General features: G+C 63.4%; 1 protein-coding gene across 6 annotated transcripts; it reads left to right on the top strand.

Moving 5' to 3' along the window:
- Positions 1-440: 440 nt before the first annotated feature.
- Positions 441-19,072, top strand: LOXL3 (lysyl oxidase like 3). 6 transcript variants are annotated; one of them, XM_032187427.1, is made up of 16 exons: positions 441-497; positions 8,217-8,538; positions 9,067-9,230; positions 10,022-10,233; positions 10,708-10,761; positions 13,334-13,393; positions 13,658-13,877; positions 14,186-14,366; positions 14,598-14,752; positions 15,875-16,030; positions 16,250-16,412; positions 16,630-16,873; positions 17,305-17,420; positions 17,517-17,653; positions 18,155-18,266; positions 18,485-19,072. In XM_032187427.1, the coding sequence occupies exons 2-16, from the start codon at positions 8,229-8,231 to the stop codon at positions 18,556-18,558; spliced, it is 2,358 nt and encodes a 785-aa protein (XP_032043318.1). In that variant the 5' UTR covers positions 441-497; positions 8,217-8,228; the 3' UTR covers positions 18,559-19,072. The 6 variants fall into 6 exon arrangements, with proteins under 6 accessions (XP_032043318.1, XP_032043312.1, XP_032043313.1 ...); XM_032187421.1 differs by lacking the exon at positions 15,875-16,030 and adding an exon at positions 15,549-15,722; XM_032187422.1 differs by lacking the exons at positions 10,708-10,761; positions 15,875-16,030 and adding an exon at positions 15,549-15,722.
- Positions 19,073-20,015: the final 943 nt, after the last annotated feature.

Raw genomic sequence — 20,015 nt, 5'->3', positions numbered from 1 at the left:
GGGCGAGGAGGAGGCTGGGTGGCAGAGGGACCCGGGGGGTTCGGGCAGCCCCTGTCCTTCCCCGTGCCTCACCGGGATGCACTGCTCCATGCCCGGGAGCTGCTCTGCGGGGGTCTGCATCCCGGTCCCCGTTCCCGGGTCCGCCGGGGGCTGTGCCGGGAGCGCGGTGCTCGCGGGGCGGGGGCGCAATGCCGGGGACCCTGCAGGGAGAAGGCCGAGCTGGAGGCCCCGTGCCGGGGTCCGGTGCCGGCCCCGGAGCGGAGCCCCCCGGGGCAGCGGGGCCCCGCCGCGGCCGGATCCGTGCGGGGCGCCGGGCCGGGGCCGCTCCGCGCGGGCCGGGGCGGCGGGGCCGGCCCCGGACACTGGGGCGCTGCGCGGGGCGGGCCGGGGCGGAGAGGGGCGGCTCGGCTCGGCTCTGCTCGGCACGGCCCCGCCGGCACTCGGCTGGACGCTCTCGCCCGGCGCCGCCGCAGCCGCGCAGCCCGTGGGGACGAGAGGTACGGCCCGGGGCCCGGGGCGGGCAGCGCGGCTCGGGACCGGCCCGGAGCGGCGGGGCTGGGCGCGCCGGGGGCGGCGGGCGCGGCGCTGGGCGCGGGTGCCTGGGGCGCCCCGCGTGGCCCCGGGGCTCGCGGCGAGGGGCCGCGCGTGGGAGGCTTCGCGGCTCGCGCGGGGCTCCCGGCGCGGTGCGGGCGCCGGGCCGGGGTCGCGAGGCGCGCTGCAGAGCCGGGCGGGGGGCGGCCGGGCGGCTGCCGGCGCGGGGGATGAATGGGGGCTGCGTGGGGCCGTCCCGCGCGAGGGCTGCGTGACTGCGCGGGACGCTCCAGCTCCGTCCCCGACCCCCGGTTCCCCGGCGCGGCTGCGCGGTGCCGGCGGGACGGGCTGCCCCAGCCGGCGGCCGCACGGGGGGTGCCCCGCGCCCGGTACAGAAAGCCTGCTTTGTGCGCGGTGCCGGCGGCGCCGTGGCTGGGGGAGCTGTGCCATGTTCGCCGTGCCGCGCGGCGGCGTTTGGCGGGGTGCAAAGGTTTGTGTCCGGCTGCGGCGTGCGTTCCCCACGCGCTTGCTGGGAAGGGGAAGGGGAAGGGGAAGGCGAAGGGGTGCCCGTCAGCCCCGGCAGGTTAGCGGGGTGCTGCCTCGGGGCTGCGCAGCCACGCGGAGCCCTGAACGTGCTGAGCAGCGCCTGCCTTCAGGAGGCTCGTTTGCTGAGCTGTGGTTTACAAAGGGCGGTGGAGACTCAGGATTTCCATGAAGATGGAATTTGCTTCTTCGCTGGAAGAGAGGAAGGATGAAGGGACGCAAGGCGTGAAGGCTGGAGGGCCTGGGCACGTCCTGCATCCTCCCAGCTGCTCTCCAGAGGAGTTGGCAGGCAGCGGGGCAGGTCTCCTTGCTCTCAGTAGCTCTGAGATGGCTGGTTCCCTGCCCTGCGGTGCCTGCCCCCCCCCTGGACCCGTGGTTTGCATCCTAGCCTGGCTGGGCTGTTGAGACTGTGGCCAACGGCTACAGCATCTGCACATTCCTTTGGGGTCTTCCCCTCCTGCCTGCCCCTCCAGAGCCCAGAGGAGCCGAGAGCAGAGTTGGCAACCACCTCCCTGCTGTGTCTCGGGGAAACCCAGTGATGTTAGGAACTGCAAAGAGCTGCACTGTGTGCTGCCCTGGCTTAAAGGCTGACAGCAGAACAGGGGACATCAGACAGTCCAAAGGGCTCAGGACTGCTTGAACCAGTGGGCTGGACCTGGTAAGTGCACTCAGGTGCTCTGTCCCCAGCTGGCACTCAGGACAGCCCCAGTGCCGGGGCGTCTACAGCAGTGTCCCCATCACTGGCTGGGACAGGGACACGCAGTGGGACGGCGGGGACAGGCACGCAGCCTTCTTTCTGGTCAGCCAGTGACAGCGAGCCCCCAGCCAGCCCCACCAGGAGGTGGTGGTGTGGGGAGGTGTCACTAAGCCTGCCAGTGTGGTGGGGCTGCCGGGGTGACCCTGGGGTGTTCCTCGGTGCCACTGGGAGCAGTTCAGCTGGGAGCCCTGCAGCCCCTGGACTTCGCTGTGCTTCTCCTGTGCCTCCTATCCTGCGGGGTCCCTGCTGGCAGGTCCAGCCGGTCCTGCCCCAGTGAGGCGGGGCTGTCACAACCCTCGGCTCCAGCACCCCTGGGCTGCTGGGAAGCAGGAGGACGAAGGAGGCCAGTCCAGGCAGCCAGGATTGCGAAAGGGCCGGTGCGGGAAGCCAGGCTCTGGCCTGTGTGTGCTGGGGCCCCAGGGAGATGGGGAAGGAACAGAGCCCAGTGCCTGAAACCATGGGACCTAACAGACCTTCTCCTGCCCCTGTGCTGGGGACATGACCCTTTGCTCTCAGGGATGTCCCGGCATGGGCCTTGTCAGAGTGTGATCCCATCACCTCTTGACCTTCCCAGTGATGGATAAACAGAGGGAGCTGCTTCCTCCTTCTGCTGGCAGGCTTCCCAGGTCATCGGTCATTTGCTCTCTCTTCTCCGAGTCCTTCCAGTCTGTCAGTGCCTGCTTTGCTGCACCTCCCTGTGCATGCCTTAGGCATCCTGTGCAGCACTGCTGAGAGATACCACTCCTGTGGTGCCACCCCAGCCTGGCCCTTCCCTGCTGCTGCTGCCTGGGACCTTGTCCCCATGCCATGGAGGTGACCTGTGCTTGGCTGTTGGCATGCATGAGGACCCAACACACCGACCTGCTCTGTATCTGCTTCATCTGCTCCTTCCCAAGCCTGTTTACTATTCACTAAGGTTTTTCTGGGGCAGACCAAGGCCTGTCCCAGTGCCTGGTGGGTTCTGAATAGCACAGCCTCGGAGCCAACATCCCCATACTTGGGGTTCCCCCGCTGCCACTGCTCGCTTCTGCTGGTACAGCTGAGCCCCTGGAGGGCACAGCCCCCATGCTGGGGGAGCAGAGCCATGCTGAGGGCACTGGGGCTAGGGAGTGCAGCTCCTGTGGGGCACTGGAGCCCTTGTTTGCTGGGAGGGGCAGAGTGGTGGGGCTGGTTTCGAAGCAGGTCAAGCAGTACCACAGTTCCTGCTGCCACATGGAGCTGCCCTCAGCACAGAGGGGACCCTGCAGCCGGGCTGGGGGTGTGGATCCTGTGGTCTCGGCTCTGTCGTGCACTCAGGTACCCACAACCATCTCCATCCCTACTGTTTGCCATGAAGGGGCTGGGGCCTCGCACATGCCTGGCTGGGACATTCCATGAGACAGCAATGCACCCTTGTGACCAAGAAGGCCGATGTTATCCTGGGGTGCACTACAGCGAGTGTTGCCAGCAGGTCAAGGGAGGAGATCCTGCCCCTCTACTCAGCCCTGGTGAGGCCACACCTGGAGGATAGTGTCCAGTTCTGGGCTCCCCAGTACAAGAGGGAGATGGAGCTACTGGAGCGAGTCCAGTGGAGGGCTACAAAGGTGATGAGGGGACTGGAGCATCTCTCATATGAAAAGAGGTTGAGAGAGCTGGGCCTGTTTAGCTTGGGGAAGAGGAGACCAAGAGAAGATCTTATCCATGTGTATAAATATCTTTTGGGAGGACAGGGCCAGTCAAGAGGCAACGGCACAAACTGAAACATGGGAAGTTCCAGCTTAATATGAAAAAACATTTCTTTATTGGGAGGGTGAAAGAGCACTGGCACAGGTTGCCCAGAGAGGCTGTGGAGTCTCCTTCTCTGGAGACATTCAAAACCCACCTGGATGTGATGCTGCGCAACGTGCTCTGAGTGATCCTGCTTGGCCGGGGGGTTGGACTAGGTGATCTCCAGAGGTCCCTTCCAACCTCAGCCATTCTGTTATTCTGTGTTTCCTGAGGTTTCCTGGGCAGTCACAAGGACCTGGACTGCTCTCCAGCATCTATGGCTGGTGCTTGCTGGGGGCCAGCCCATCCCCCCAGCTGGGTGTGTGTCCGAGCCCCATTCACCTGCCAGGGGAATGCAGGAGCGCCTTGCACAAAACCCCTGTCAGAGAGGGGACTTTGTGGCTGCAGACAGAAGCCAGCAGTGGGGTGCCTGGGGCCCTGGGGCAGGCGAGTCTGGGCAGGATTGTGCCCAGCTTCTGGGTAACAGTGGCAGCCAGGGCACCCATCCCTGTCCCAGGCAATTCTTGGCCCCCGACCCTCTCCACAGGTGTTGCCTGTCCATGCCCCCAGCTGCCTGCACATCTGTTCTCCAGTGGATGTGTGAGGTTCATGCTGATCTCTGGTCCTTAGGAGCAGAGCTAGCGTCCTCCCTGACACCCCTTGTACTGCTGCTCGCATCAAGCATCCCCTGTGCTGGAGGGGTGGCAGCCCCCTTGCTCCCAGCAGGACCAAACAGCCTGTCCCCTCACGGCCTCCAGCAGCCGCAAGGAGGCTGGACAAAGGGGTGCCCCTGCCTCTGGCCAGAGGGAGAAGTGAGGGCGATGCCCCCTCAGGACTCTCGCTCAGGTAGATCAGCCCTTCCAGGGTGCAGGCAACCCCCAGCTTGTCTGTGCCTGCCAAAGAGCCCCTAGCCCTGGCACAGACCTCATGCCTGCAGCAGATCCAGCCGGCAGGACTGTGGTCCCGTTGGACTGAGTCAGCGGCTGGCCCTCTGGTTGCAGTGATCCAGAGACAGGAGCTGCAGGGAAGGGCCCAGGCTTGAAATCAAGAGATGCTGAGTGCAGATCTGCCCCGTTGGAAGCCTGTGGGACTGTGCCGCAGCTGCCTGGGGCAGGGCGGGCAGGGGGCTCCCTGTTTCCACAGCAGCACTTGGGTCCGGGAGCAAAGCTTCCAGTGAGCAAGGAAATGGGGCAGTGTCACCATGCTGGAGGAGCAAATGCACTGCTGGCATTTAAGAAAGTGGAAAAAATGATCTGGACAATGCCAGCCCTGTTAGCCCAAGGTCTGTGACACCAATCCTCAGAGTGCATTGCGAGAGGGAGATGTTACAGGAATGGGAAAATGGCTCGTTTTTCCCGCAGGGAGTCCATGCTGCCAACCTAACCGCGCTCCTGGATGCACGTGGGAAGTGCTGCAGGCTTGTGCCGACCTCACCAAGGGCAGGGGGCAGAAGGCAGGGGCTGAGGACAGGCTGAGCTGAGGCAGCGGGAGCAAGTAGGGAAGGGGACGCTGGAGCCTCTACAGAGGACAGCGGTGACCCAGGAGCAGTGCAGGCGGTGACAGCAGGACCCCTTCAGTGAGCTGTAGTTAATACAGAAAGGGGTGGTAGGATTTAAGCAGGTTCAGAAGCAACTGAAGGACTGTGAGGAAGACAAATCCACAGAGAGCTTTTGAATGCAAAGACAGGGGTGGCTGAGCTGTGGGCACCACAACAGGGAAGCAGCAGAGCATCCCCGCCCTGTCCCAAGGCACTCCTGCTACTGGCCTTCTATGGCTACAGACAGACCGAGCACTTTCCTGGGTGCTGTGTTCTGGTCTCTGATCCTGCATGCTCTGTTCTTGCCCTTACATTTCCTTCTAGACAAGGGTATGGTCTATGTGATGCCGTTTTGCCAGGCCACCCAGGTCTGTCCCCATCTACACACTCTGCCCATTTCAGTCTTTGCAGACTGTACCAGGAGAGGACTTTTTTTCTCCTTCAGACATGGTTTTGCTTTTGAGAAGCATGTGATCTTCACCAGAGAGCCCACTGAATGGTGACTTTCCAGTTGTAACCACATTTTAGTTACAGCAGGTGTCCAGTTTTAATCCACTTAGCAGAAGGTGCACTGATTTTGTTGAGTGCTAATCATTCATTAAAAGGTCATGCAAGATGAATCGAATGCCTTCCAGTCTCAGCCTGTTGTATCAACACAGTTACTTCAATTAACCAAACTTGTGATCTCATAAAAGGTCACACCAGCTTTGTGACATGGACTATTTCTGCAGAACTGTGGAGACTGGCATTAATTGTGCTGCTGCCCTTTAGTGTTGTATCGGCCCCGTCGCAAAGCAGCCTGGAGCTTGCCTGCAGTCAGCACCAGCAAAGATTGCCTGCCTCGTTCAGTGCAAGTGCGGGGGAAGCTTTAGCTCCACGTGTGCTTGCAGATTCCACAGTCTCCCCAGGTAAGTTAAAATTAGCACTGAGAGGGCCCAGACTTGCTGGCAAGCACTTGTGTGTGACGTGTGGCGCAGCGTAGCCCTGCAGATTTACATTGCTTCAGTTGGGAAGGACAGGACGTCCCCTCTGACTGATGCACAGAATAAGAAGCGTTTTATTACTGCTGTGAGATGTTAAACTGATCCCCTCACTGCTTTCTAGACAGAGCAGAAACACGACTGGAGCACTCCTGCCCTGCCTGCCCCCGCTGGCAGAGCTGGGATGGCCCTTTGTGCCTGCCCTCCCCTTTCTCCTGCCTAACAGGCTGATTAAAAGGTTCAGCAAAGCATTTTCCTGCTGCCTGCCCACAAATATGCTTCCTGCTGGGCTTCACTTTGTTCTTGCAATGCCAAAGCAGGCAGCTGAGGCACGGGTAGCCCAGAGCCAGCCACTGCAAACCCAAGGGCTCATGGGGCGCATTCCTGACCCCCAGTGCCTGGTGCTGTCCCCATCAGTGCTGCTGTGTCCCCCACGTCCCAAGATGTGACAGAGGAAAGAGCAGGGCCAGAGTTGATGCGATTGCCCCACAGGGGTCGGCGTCTTCCTGCTGCAACGTCTGTGCTGGCCGTGGAGCAGTGCTGTTGGTCCCCTTGCCATCGCCCTCCCTCCTCGCATGTCCCTGCAGGCACTGGGACTCGCTGGCACCGTGCTGGTGTCCCAGCCCGAAGGGGCAGGAGGCAGCAGGTGTCCGGGGCAATGGGCACAGGGAAGGGTTTGTCTGCCTGTCCCTGCTTCATGTTCAGGAGTCACTGGAGGCTGGAGTGGTGACCTGGAAAAGAGAGGCATGACAGAGCAGGAGCAGGGCCGATTCCCATAGAAAACCTATCCCATGGGTGGACACGGGGCTGTGGGTCCGTCCCTGAGCCTAGGCTCTGTGCTGGTGGCAAGGCACAGGGCGATTGTCCCAGTGCAGCACAGGGATGTATCTCGCCTCAAGAAAGGGGCTCTGACAGCTCTGTGGCCCCATCAAACCAGCACGCTGGAGCTGCGAGGGAGCAGGGGATGGGGCGCACGGGGCGGGGGCTGGCAGAGGAAGTGTGCCGGCACCATGGGGCTTGTCTGCGAGAGGCACAGGCCCGAGCAGGAGCATGCGCAGGGCTTGCATTTGCTTTGCCTTCTGCATAGCCCTGTAGCTCGACATCAGCCTGAAATCACCCCAGCCTTTAGGTGACTGTGCTGGACCTTATTTTTTTAGTTATCTAATGACAACCTGTGTGAGTGAGGCATGTGGGATGTGCTCCTGGTGGGTTTGGGTGCTGGGCCTGTCCCAGGAGGGGCTCCCAGGTGGAGGGGGCACTGTGCAACGGGCCGGCTGGGGGCAAGGTGTGGGGCTGCAGCCCTGTGGCAGGAGGCTCGCCGTGCCTTGGTGCTGTGCAGCTCGCTGTGCCTTGGTGCTGTGCCGCCAAACACGCCGCCAGCCCAGCCTGGAGCAGTGCTGGTGCTGCCTGCACAGGTATGCTGGTCCCAGGCTGTGCGGCGCTGAGAGGGTTAAGGTGGTCCCTGGCGGCAGACTTGGGAATAGGGTGAAGGAGGTTTACAGAGAAACGTTTTCACCATTGTTTGTCAACGAGGCTGGTGCAGGAATACCGCATCTCCCACAGGTATTCTCAGGGAACCACAAATGTTACTGAAGGGCTGGAGAAAATGCCTCACAGGGAGAGATGTAAACGGCTCTGGTTGCGTCGCTCCTGACAGTGGGCAGGAGCGTGGCTTGGCAGCCCCTTGGTCAGCAGCTCTGGCCCCAGCTGCTGTTCAGCCGGTGGCGCACCGAGGTCCACTGCCAGCCCAGCCAGGCTCCCCCCCATTCCCTGGCCCTGTCCCAGCACCTCTGCTCCAGCAGCCGGTGCCCCTCCTTTCTGGAGGTGATGCACATCTGCTTGGCACATCTGCTGTCGTTCTCAGCGCGGGAAATGTGAGCCAGCAGCACAGCGGGGCGAGGGGCCGGGGATGGCGGGCAGCGGGGCTGGGGGGCAGCGGGGCTGGGGGGGCAGGCGGGCGGTGGCCAGGGGCTGTCCCCGGCTGGGGACGGGACACACGGGCGTGCTGGCACCCGGCAGAGCTGTGCAGGAGTGGGGGGCTTCACCTCAAGGCACTGGGCCGAGCTGGCATTGCGGCACGATGCGGTTCTCCTGCTTGCCCTGACACTGTCTCCCCACACAGGGCCACGCCGCCATGGGACACCACAGCACGTGGACGTGGCAGGAGCTGCTGGTGCTGCTGGGGGGGCTGTGGCTGTGGGGGGCCAGCGCCCAGCCCACCCCTCCGGGCCCCACGCGCAGCCCCACGCCCCAGCTGAAGTTTCGGCTGGCTGGCTACCCACGCAAGCACAACGAGGGCCGCATCGAGGTCTTCTACAACGATGAATGGGGCACCATCTGCGATGACGACTTCACGCTGGCCAACGCTCACGTGCTGTGCCGGCACCTCGGCTTCGTGGCTGCCACCGGCTGGGCCCACAGCGCCAAGTACGGCAAAGGCGTTGGTAAGAGGCGCAGCCGTGTGCTGCACGAGGCTGGTGTGGGGGACAGCAGGGCCCCATGTCTGCAGAGTGCCTGGCAGCGTGGATGTGCGTGTGTGTGTGTGCCTGCGTGTGCGTGCATGTGCAAAGCAGACTTGGAAACTCCACGTGTGTGTGTGTGCGTGTGTGTGCATGTGTGTCCCCAGCACTTAGGGAGGATGCACGCACTATGACAGTGGGCTGTGCATGCCCCGGGTGGTGCAGGTGGCTGCAGCGCTGTGCTGCTGAGGACACATGCAGAGGGGCAGCAGGCTGCGTGCAGGCGAGATGCCATACAGGCCCCAGGTGCTGTAGAGACTCCCTACCAGCTGCTCCCACACTCAGGCTTTCCCTCATTGCATGTCTGGCCCCAGCTTTGTGCCAAGGGAGGGCTGCCCCAGCCTCATCTCCATGTGCCTGCTACATGTCTGTGTGGCCTTGGCACCTTCCCTGCTCCTGGGGGCTGCTGCGTGGGCTTGGTTCCCTCTCACCTCTGGCCCTGGCATGTGGCAGGGCGGATCTGGCTGGATAACGTGAATTGTGCGGGAGGTGAGAAGAGCATTGGGGACTGCAAACACCGTGGCTGGGGGAACAGTGACTGCAGCCACGAGGAAGATGCAGGAGTCATCTGCAAGGACGAGCGCATCCCAGGCTTCAAGGACTCCAACGTCATTGAGGTGAGGGTGCTGTGTCTGGGGCAGCCCTGCCTGGCTTTTGACCTCCCTGCCTGGCTGGGGGCAGCTTTCTCACTGCAGCCCAGCAGGTGCCCGCGTGCAGGACCCGCAGTGCCCTCCGTCTGTGCCTGCCAGTGGGGAAGAGGGGCTGTGATGTGCAGCCCTGCAGCAGGCAAATCCTGCCCCACATGGAGTGCAGTACTGCCACGGCATCCCCTGGGCATCCCCTGGTCATCCTGAGCTGCTCCTTCCCTTGTGGCTGTCCCGTGCCCCTGCAGACTGTATTCCCCTGTCTCCTGTCTGCCAGGGGCCCTGGTCCCAGACCTGCTGCTGCACGCTGCACTCAGCTGGCATGTGTGGCCACTCCCCTCTATCTCTCTTCCAGGCTGTTTCTCAGACCACACCTGGGGTGTGGGGACATGGCGCAGCTCTGGGCATGCGCTAGCTGGGGTCCCACCAAGAGAGAGGTGCTGGAGCCATGTCCTGCAGGCTGTGTCCAGCATCCAGTACCCTTTGCTGCCGTCCTGCCCTGGGAGGGTGCCTGGGCTGGGGTCTGGATACAAGGTTCTGAGGTGAAGGGATGGCAGCACTGGCTCTCCTGGCTGCAGTCCTGGAAATAGACCTGAGGGACCAGGGACAGGGATAGGTACTTGGCTACCCTGGGCCATTGGAGATGGGACCGTCCTGTCCCTGTTCCCCGCATGGGTCTGGGGACCCCCCCCCTCCTGCAGGGCATCCTTGGGCTGGCAGGGAGCGGGGTGCCAAGCAAGCCTGGGGTGACCCCTGCCCTGCAGACAGAGCAGAGCCACGTGGAGGAGGTTCGCCTGCGGCCGGTGGTGTCAGGGGCCCGGCGGCGGCTGCCAGTGACAGAGGGTGTCGTGGAGGTGCGCTACAAGGATGGCTGGGCACAGATCTGCGACGAGGGCTGGGACACCAAGAACAGCCGTGTCATCTGTGGCATGATGGGCTTCCCTGCAGAGAAGAAGGTGAACAGGAACTTCTACAAGTGAGTGGGGCTGGCAAGGAGTCCCGTGTGGCTGGGGTGTTGGAGCAGCACTGGGGAATGCTAGGGGCAGTGCTGGGGGGACAGTTGGGAGCTTGCTGTTGGGCATTGAGGCTCCCCAGCATCCCTCCCGTCCCTGCAGTTCACCCAGCCCTAGCTCCATGGGCCATTTGGGCACTAGCTAACCAAGCTGGGGGTCCGTGGCATGGCTTGGGGCCACCATTCTCCCCATGCACCACTGCAGAGCCTGACCAAGAGGGCAAGTTTTGCTCCCCGGCAGTGGTGCACCTCCACATTTCCCTCTCGTAGGGAGTGAGGGGGTCCCTGTGCCCAGGGTGGTTTGTCGTGAGCCAGGCAGGGATGCTGCCACAGCACTGTGACTCAAGGGAGGGGTCCAGGTGTGGGTGTGTTGCCCGCGGTGCGGTTCCCAGCACTGTGCGCACCCCTCACCGCACAGCCAGGGTGTTGCTCCTGCAGGCGGTTGAAGCGCGCAGCCAGGACGAAGGGACGGAGCCCAAGGCTGGGCAGCAGGTAAGGGGCTGGGGCGCCCCGTCTGCTGAGCCCTGGGCAGCGCCGGGCTGTCCTGTCCCGCCAGTCTCTGCAGTCCGAGCGGATCCTGGCATGAGCGGATCTGGACAGAGCAGCCTGTGGTGTGCTGGGCAGGAAGAGCCCACTCCAGTGGGACCTTTCTGGGTGCACTGGGGTCCCCTGTCCCCCATGAGAGATGCTCTTTCTCCTAGGCTGCTGGTGCCCCAGGCCAAGCAGCCTTGTCCCACACAGTGGGCAGGGTCTGTGTCTGCAGAGCAGACCCATTGTGGGCAGGGTCCTGGTGGAAGTCATGGGGAGGGCTGCGGTGCCCTGTGCTGCAGCCCTGCGGGGACAGGGAAGCCTCGGAAAGGAGCTCTCTCTCCTGGTGGATAGGGAGAGTGGACTGCAGGAATGGGCTGCTTTCTGCAGAAAGTGGCAGTGGGGAAGCTGGAAAGGCTGCGCACTTCCCTATTCCCCGTGGGGTGGGATGGCGCGGGCATTAAAGTGCTTGCTCAGCAGTGCTGGTGGTGCTGGGCACCAGGGCAGTGGGCATGGTGGTGCTGGTGGTGCTGTGCACTGGGCTGATGGTCGTGGTTTGGTAGGTCTTGTCCCAGGTGCTGCACCTGCCCGGGATCTCTTGCACCGTCTGCCCACTCGCTCTTGCTGCCATTCTGCCTGACCCCAGGGACAGTCTGGCTGCCCTTTCCCTCTGGCCCTGCACTGCTGCTGACGGATTTGGCAGTGGGTGCAGAGACCCAGGCTACTTCCAAAGCCATCCAAAGCCCATCCTCCCTGGGCTGTTGCATGGTACCTCTCGCTTGAGCCCATCATGTGGAGAAGCTGCTCTGCCCCTGCCCTGCTTCAGCTCGGTCCCACCATCCCCGTGGTGCTGAAGGTGCCCCATGTGCTCTTGGCCCATCCCAAGTCCTTCACTGTGACCTCCTAGCACTGTGTCGTCGATGGGCACCGTCCCCAGCTCCTGTAGCTCTGCCTGTGCTGGTGGTGGGAATCCAGATGGGGTCAGCCTGTGGGGGTCTCCTCAAAGCCCCACTCACACATCCCTCTTGCTGCAACTTGCTGCTGCTGCTTTGTCTGGTTGGTGCCCTCTACCTCTTTCCCACTGAGCAGGCATTATCCACGTGGCACTGGGCAAAATGCTGCGCCACGTCTGTAAGCAGCGATCCGCTCCCTTTCCTCTGCCTGCCACAGGAGCCAAGCTCTGGTTTGCCTGGGCTGAGCTGTTCAGGCTGCACGTCTGCAGCCTGCATGGGGTGATGGTAATGGGTAATCCCGGCTGGAAGAGACCTCGGGGTTCTGGTCCAACATCTCCTGCAGCGCTGTGGGCTGGCTCAGGGCTTCATCCAGCTGGCTTTTGAAAGACAAGGACAGAGATCCCACAGCCTTGTAGACTCTGCTCTGATGCTGAGTGACTCTCATGGGGAAAGTTTTCCTTACAACTAGTGTGACCCTCTTCTTTTTGCCTGCTTTCACTTGTGCACCTGTCATTAGCAGCCGTGAAGAGCCTGGCTCCGGCTTCCTGACAGCCCTTTGTGGGTGCAGGTTGGGGGCTGCCTGAGCCCCTGGAGCCAAATCATCACCAGGCTGCAGGCAGCAGCCCGGCTTCCCATTTCTCTGCCAGTCCCTGGCTGTCCCGGTGCTGTCTGCAGGGCTCGCTCCACTTTGCTGATATCTTTCTTGTATCAGAAGACCCAGCATTGGGCACAGGATCTACCTGTGGTCTCAGGAGTGCTGATGGGTGCTGATGTCCTCTGAACATTTGTGTGAACCCTCGTCCTGACTGTCGTGCGCTGTGTCACGGGGCTCACTGGGCTGCGTGGGCTGACACTGATGTGCTGTAGGCTGGCAGGACAGCTGCCAGGCTTGGTTTTGCCTTATCCCTAGTTTCTGGGGAGCTTGCAGTCCCCTGCCCTGTTTTGTCACTCTTTTCTCCTGGTCCCTGGGGATTTGGCTGTGCTCAGCGTCTTCCTCCCCACCAAGCAAAACAAACCATTTTTGGTGTGTGTGTGGGGAAACACAACACACCAGCATTCTACGGTTTTCTCTGTGCTGCTCAGTGTGAACCCAGGGTACTCCCCGCGCTGAAGTTGGGTGCGGTGAGCTCGCAGAGTGTCTCACCATCCCCATGGCTTCGGGGAGAGCACTGTCCACATGCACCGCTAGCTTGGCGCCGTGCTTGCTAGGTGTCCTGCTCCCCTTGGAGCAAAGCACAGTGACGTTGTCTGGTGTCTGGATGAGGACAGGGGCATACCTCACTTGCACCTGACAGATCAAATCATTGCCACTGGTGTTTGATCTTCTGCTGTGTGTCAAAGCAGCACGGGATGTTGCTGCATCTGTCACAGTTTCCTGGCGGGATGTGGGCAGGAAACTGCATCATTGCTGTGGAGGGCAGTTGTGTCATATTGCTGGCAGCAGATGATGCCATTGCACCCACGCATGACACGAAGTGGATGTGCATGAGGATCGCCAGGGGCACGCATGCCAAGCTCAGTCTCCAGGGAGAGGTGACAGCCTGGGGCCCCGGGCTCCTTGATGGTTGTTTTCTGTTTTCCAGGCTGGCCTCCAAATCTCAGCCTAAACAAAAGCGCAGGGAGGACGTAGGGTCCAGGAAGAGGTAAATGGCTCCAGTGGGCAGCCCGAGTGCCTGGAGCCCTGCTCAGCGCTGCTGGAGCCACGCGTGTCCCTGTGCTGCTGGGACAGGGGCAGGGCTGGCAACTGGTGGGCACCCCCGGGGCACAGCGCATCCCGCCGGGGACGGAGCCAGGGGACGGAGCCAGGGGACGGAGTGAGGGGCAGGGACGGTGCAGCCGCAGGGGGGGCAACCACTGACACCTCTGCTCCCGGTGGCTGTGCTGCAGGCTGTGCTCTCTCCTTGCAGGCTGTTCGCGGAGCGGCAGCAGCTCAACTACCGCCTGCACTCCGTGTCCTGCACGGGGACAGAGGTGCACCTCTCCATGTGCACCTTCCAGTTCTACCAGGGCAACACCTCCACAGCCTGCGGGGCCGGCATGCCCGCTGTTGTCAGCTGCCTGCCTGGGCCCCTCTTCACCTCTGGCAGCACCCACAAGAAGAAGCAGCGCCAGCAGCAGCAGGGCCAGGTGAGCCCTGCAGGGTGGCTGTACGGTGCTGTGGTGGCCCACAATGGCCACTGCCCTGTTGCAGGGCTCTGAGCCCAAGGTTGGGCCAAGAGCAGGCGTACGGTGTCCCTGGGGCAGGAGGTGGGGACAGCGTTCTGTCCCTGCACGTCACAGCCACCTCTGTGCTGCACTGTGCTGTGCCGTGGCACACCGCTGTGCCATGCCACACTGTGCTGTGCCACGTTGTGCCGCACCGTGTCTGCCATGCTGTGCCACACTGTGCTGCCCCACGTTGTCCCCTGCCATGCCCTGACCCCATTGCCCCGCAGCTGCGGATCCGGCTGAAGGGAGGTGCGAAGGCCGGGGAGGGTCGCGTCGAGGTGCTCAAGAGCAACGAGTGGGGCACAGTCTGCGATGACCGCTGGAACCTGCTGTCAGCCAGTGTGGTGTGCCGTGAGCTGGGTTTCGGCAGCGCCAAGGAAGCCCTCACTGGGGCACGCATGGGCCAAGGTGAGGGTTCTGGGCCAGGCATCGCTTTCAGATGGCCACGCTGGGCGAGCCACAGCCAGGCCTGTCGCTGCAGCTGCGGGCAGCACGTGGTGCAGGGCTTGTCCGGAGCATCCCGGGGGACTGCAGCCGCTCGGTCCTTTGGGGAGGGCAGGGCTGTGCCGGAAGGGGAGCAAGGGCAGCTGCGGTGAGGGATGGTGCGGCTGGGCGCTGAGCCCCACAGCTTCTCTGCAGGGACAGGGCCTATCCACCTGAACGAGGTGCAGTGCCTGGGCACCGAGAAGTCCCTCTGGAGCTGCCCCTTCAAGAACATCACGCAGGAGGACTGCAAGCACACAGAGGATGCAGCCGTCCGCTGCAACATCCCCTACATGGGCTACGAGAACTTGGTGCGTGTTGTGGTGGGGGCTGCACATCCGTGGGGTTCCTGGCATCGGGGCCATGGAGTGGGGGGCTGAGGGACCACGGCGGTGCCTGTGTCACCTGCTGAGCCCAGGGAGCCCATGGGACCTGACATGGGATGTCCCCTCGTCTGTCCTGTACTGCACCCCATTGTTGTTTCCTCCCGATCTGGGGAAAGGGCTGCCCAGGAGGGGTTGGGGATTTCTGGGGACTGGAGTCCCAAACTGCCCCTGTGGGTAGGGTGGTGGAAGGGAGGCCCTGGGGGCTCTGAGAGCTCTGTGGTGCCCCCTGCTCAGTGGTGTGGCCAGCTGCTCCCTGGTGAAGCACCTGAAAAAAAATCGCTGTGGGCCAAGCAAGAGAGATTTTTTTTTAAACTGATGATGAAATGAGCAAATGGAGCAGCACCGTCCTTTGACCTAGCGTCTCATTTCATCCACTTTGGGCTTTTTAACCTTTTTAACACTCACGCTTGTCATTTCTGAAATGAGAACACATTTTGAAATGAATTGTTTTCCCTGCTTTGGTACACACTTCCTAAACCCACAAAGTTTTGGCCCCAAAAGTGCCATTTTTGGTGAGCTCCCAGCTCACCAAAACTTGTGCCTGGCTCTGCTCAGCTCCTGTCTGCTTCCTCCTTCATGCCGTGCCGCCCTGGCCCCGGGGTCTGTCCAGGTGCTGCCGGGTGGCCCCAGCTGCCTGGGCAGGATGCGCTGTGGGACACGGCCCCAGCAGCAGGAGCATCGCTCATGCTGCCGATGACGCTGCCACTGCCTTTCTCTGCAGATTCGGCTGAGCGGGGGTCGGAGCCGCTTCGAGGGGCGGGTCGAGGTGGCGGTGGGGGCTGGCGACGGGGACGAGCTCCGCTGGGGTCTGGTCTGCGGCGAAGGCTGGGGTACGCTGGAGGCGATGGTGGTCTGTCGCCAGCTGGGTCTGGGATTCGCTAACCACGGCTTACAAGTAGGTGCTAGCGCCAGCTTGGCCAGGGCAGCGAGCCGCCACCACCACTGCTCCGTGGGGACGGGGATGGGGACACGGGGACGGGGACGGGGACGTGGCGGGGGGCGGTGCAGTGCGGGGTGCACGCTCACGGCCCCAGGACTTCCCCACAGATCCGCCTAGCCGGCGGGAGGACGGCGTTCGAGGGCCGCGTGGAGGTGAAGCGCGGCAGTAAGTGGGGCACGGTGTGCAGCGATGGCTGGACCACCAAAGAGGCCATGGTGGCCTGCCGCCAGCTTGGCCTGGGCTACTCCTTGCACGCGGTGACGGTAGGTGCCGGCGGGGAGGCGCCTGGTGATGCCCTGGCAAGCACAGACACCGGCGCTTCCCTGATGGCCCCGGGGCTGAGAGGGGTGATGGGACGTGGCCCCTCTGTGCCATAGGACCTGTGGGGGCAGCTTGAGTGGGTGGGCAGGGTACACCGAGGCAGAGTGCGTCTGAGCCGGGTCACCCACAGCATTTGGCCCAGCCTGTCTCACCCACCCCAGGAGACGTGGTACTGGGATGCCAGCAACGTGACGGAGATGGTGCTGAGCGGTGTGAAGTGCGCTGGCCACGAGATGTCCCTGAGCCACTGCCAGCACCACGGCAGCAGCCTGAGCTGCAGGAACACAGGCACGCGCTTCGCCGCAGGCGTCATCTGCTCTGAGAGTGAGCGCTGATGGGGACTGCGGGCACGGGGCCGTGGGGTCAGGGGCTGCAGAGGCAGAAGCTGTGGGCAAGGGGCTCCACAGGTGGTGGGTGCTGTGGGGTCGGCCTGTGCCAGCTGATGGGGGGGGGGGGGTATATGTTCACCTGGCTGGCTCAGCCCTGCTTGCGCTGCGCAGCAGTGTGTCCAGCTGTCCCTGAGCCACCGCCTGCTCCCCAGCCGCCTCCGATCTGCTGCTGCATGCGCCGCTGGTGCAGGAGACGGCGTACATCGAGGACCGGCCGCTGCACATGCTGTACTGTGCCGCCGAGGAGAACTGCCTCTCCAGCTCGGCCCGCCTGGCCAACTGGCCCTACGGGCACCGCCGCCTGCTCCGCTTCTCCTCCCAGATCCACAACAACGGCCGGGCCGATTTCCGCCCCAAGGCTGGCCGCCACTCCTGGGTCTGGCACGAGTGCCACCGGTGCGTGCAGGGAACGGCCGGGGCTGGGGCTGTGGGCAGCAGGAGGGCGGTGGTGCTGCTGGTGGGCAGGGGGAGGGTGGTGCAGGGACCCGTGTCATTTTCCCCAGTTTTGGCTCAGTGGTGTTGGGGCTGGGGCTATTGGGAGCAAGGACGGGGCTGCAGGCTGTGCAGGGGCTGAGCCTCCCCTTGCCGAGGCCACCTGGCTGGGGCCAGCCGTGTCCCATCCCAGGGCAAGGCTGAGCTCTGCCCTAGCCCCGCAGTGCTGTGGCCTCAGAGCAGGGGCTGTGGGGACCTTCCCAAGCACTGAGGGGACGGGCAGGTGGGGGACCTGTCTCCTGCTTGCTCTGTGGGTTTCCTCGGCTGCTGCTTCCACCTCTGGCCCTCCCTGAGGGTTGCAGTGGTGCAGAAGGGCGTTGCGGGCTCTCTCACAGGCACTACCACAGCATGGACATTTTCACCCACTACGACATCCTGACTCCCAATGGCACCAAGGTGGCAGAGGGCCACAAGGCCAGCTTCTGCCTTGAGGACACAGAATGTGAAGAAGGTGGGAACCGCAAGGCTGTGGGGCACTGTCCCTGCCGTGTCCCCCCTGTGCAGGGGGCTGCAGCAGGGATGAGCCGTGCTCTCTTCTTGCCTGCAGATGTGGCCAAGCGGTATGAGTGTGCCAACTTCGGGGAGCAGGGCATCACGGTGGGCTGCTGGGACCTGTACCGGCACGACATCGACTGCCAGTGGATCGACATCACTGACGTCAAGCCCGGCAACTACATCCTGCAGGTGCTGCAGCTGTGCCCCCTGCCCCTCTCACACCCCCTGAGCAGTACTGCCTGGGACATGCTGGAGAGCCCACCCAGCGCGGGCTGTGCCATGGGGCTAGGAGGGCTCTGGAGCTTGCCTCTGCCCCATGGTCCTCAGCACGCTGCTGGCCCTTCTGCGGACAGGGTGCCTGGCCCCAGGAGCCACGGCACGGAGGGACTGTGCCTATCCCAGGGCCTAGAGTTGTGCAGGGCTCGCGTGGAACCCGCTCAGGCTTGCTGCGGCCTGAAAGCTATTTCCTGCCCCAAGAAATATTGCTCTTGGGCACATGGGGCACAGTGACAGGGCCACCAGCTCCTCAGAGCCCTCCAGCACATCCCACTGCGGCCAGGGAGACAGGGCCGTGCTGGGGCCGTACCCCGGGCAGCTGCTATGCTGGGCTGGGAGGGCCAAGCTGACATGGTGAGGGGCTGCAGGGCCTGGGGCAGGGGCCCGCAGCGCCTCACTGTCAGCGCCCCACAGGTCGTCATTAACCCCAACTTCGAGGTGGCAGAGAGCGACTTCACCAACAACGCCATGAAGTGCAACTGCAAGTACGACGGGCACCGTATCTGGGTGCACAGCTGCCACATCGGTAACGGCCCAGGGACGCAGCACGGGCTGAGGCGAGGGCACGGTGGGGCTGGGGGTGTCGTGGGGGGGACCGAGACAGAGGCAGCAGGGGCTGGGGGCAGGCTGGGGGCACGGGCAGGCATCGGGGACAGGGGCTGGGGTGCCGGGGGAGGCTGGGGAAGGGCGGAGGCACTGGCGGGACAGCACTGGAGCTGACAGCTCTTGTCCTCTGCCGCCCAGGCGACGCGCTCAGCGAGGAGGCCAGCAAGCGGTTTGAGCAGTACCCGGGCCAGCTGAACAACCAGATCTCGTAGGGCCCAGACACAGGAGCCCCGGGGAGATGGGCATCTCCCTCCTCTGCCCCACACGTGCAGGAGGAAGCTGGTGGGGGGCTCACCCCCAACACCTCCGAGCCCTGCACTGCTCTGGGGGCTGCCCAGGACTCACCACCGGGGAGCCAGGGCTGGAGGCACCGGCGGCCCGGGGCACTGCCCCAAACACTGGCCGGACGCTGCGCCCCCTTCCTGGGCTGCGGCACCAGGGCACGGTCCAGGGAGGCCCCGCGCCTCCTCCTGCTGCACCGTGCTCCCCCCGCTCCCCGTCCCCACCACCCCACTGCACCCCCTCCTGCTCCCCCAGCCCAGTTCCTGTCGCCCTGAGCTGCCTTCTCTTGGGCTCTGCCCTCTGCTGGCACCAGGACCCTCTGCCCACCTGGGGACCGCCCCGCTCAGGGCCAGCCTCTGTCATGCCCCAGGAGCCCCTTGTTCCCCAGGACGCTGTGGCCGCCCTGCACGGGCAGTGCTGCCTCTGGCTGCCCAGCAGCAGCTCCCACTCTCATTCCTTAGTTGTAATTTTATTTTCTTGATAAAGTTGTCTGTTCTATTTCCTCAAGGGGTGCTGGGTCCTCTCTGGGGTGGAAAGAAGAGCCTGGTAACTCGGGGGTAAAGCACGGCCAGGCTGTCCGGCACGGTGTGTGGGAGCTGCCCCCGCACAGGGGGGAGGAAGGGGCTGCCGGAGGCTGCAGCAGCGGCACTGGCCCCACGCAGCCCCACGGAGCTGCTGGAGGCCCACAGCAGCAGGAGCAGATGGGGCCACCCTGGCGCAGCATGGATGTGGTGAAGCGTTGTTTCCCCTGTGCCAGATGCAATGCAGATGTCATGTAGCAGGAATCCCAAGCAGCATGACCTTCCACCAGCCCCGCAGGGCTGTGAACCGCAGGGAGTGCAAGCTCACAGCAGAGCTGGGCTGCCTCGAAGGGAGCAGCCCCACAGGGATTGACATGGATGGAGCAGAGCCCCACGGAGTCAGGGAGACTGCGCACACATCGGGACACCAGACACGTGAAAGGGAGAAAGACAGCTCAGTTGCTGCAGCTCTTGTCCTTCAGCCAGAGGCTCTGGCCCTGTGTCTGAGCAGTGCAGAGGAGCAGCTCCAGGCTCTGCTGGGGGCAGACCAGGGGAGGAGAGGGGCAGCTGGCACCGGGCAGGCCCTGGCTCCAGCACTGGAAAGCGCTGCGGTCAGCGCTGCCGGAACAGCTATGCAAGAAACGTCTGTGCTATTTCCCCTGCGAGTGGCTGCCCCTCCCCACGGCTGGGGCTTGCCGGGGAACAAATTCCACTGGTGAGGCCAGGGCCAGCCTGAAAGGAGGCCTGTTCTCCGCGTGGGAGGCACGGGCACGCAGGGAGCAGTGCTTTGAGCCGCCCTCTGCCGCAGCACCCCCAAGGAACTGTGCTTCCTTCATCACCTAAAAATGACGGGTGCACAAGGGCTC

Source organism: Aythya fuligula, chromosome 4 (assembly GCF_009819795.1).
Source record: "Aythya fuligula isolate bAytFul2 chromosome 4, bAytFul2.pri, whole genome shotgun sequence".
In the NCBI taxonomy this organism is placed as follows: domain Eukaryota; kingdom Metazoa; phylum Chordata; class Aves; order Anseriformes; family Anatidae; genus Aythya; species Aythya fuligula.
This window is presented reverse-complemented; position numbering and strand designations above follow the sequence as displayed.

Excerpts from the sequence above, each read along its gene's own strand:
- LOXL3 (XM_032187421.1), top strand. The coding sequence starts at position 8,229 with ATGGGACACCACAGCACGTGGACGTGGCAGGAGCTGCTGGTGCTGCTG. Across the intron at positions 10,234-10,707 it reads GTGAACAGGAACTTCTACAA|GCGGTTGAAGCGCGCAGCCA; the intron begins GTGAGTGGGGCT and ends TTGCTCCTGCAG. Across the intron at positions 13,878-14,185 it reads GCCAGCAGCAGCAGGGCCAG|CTGCGGATCCGGCTGAAGGG; the intron begins GTGAGCCCTGCA and ends ATTGCCCCGCAG.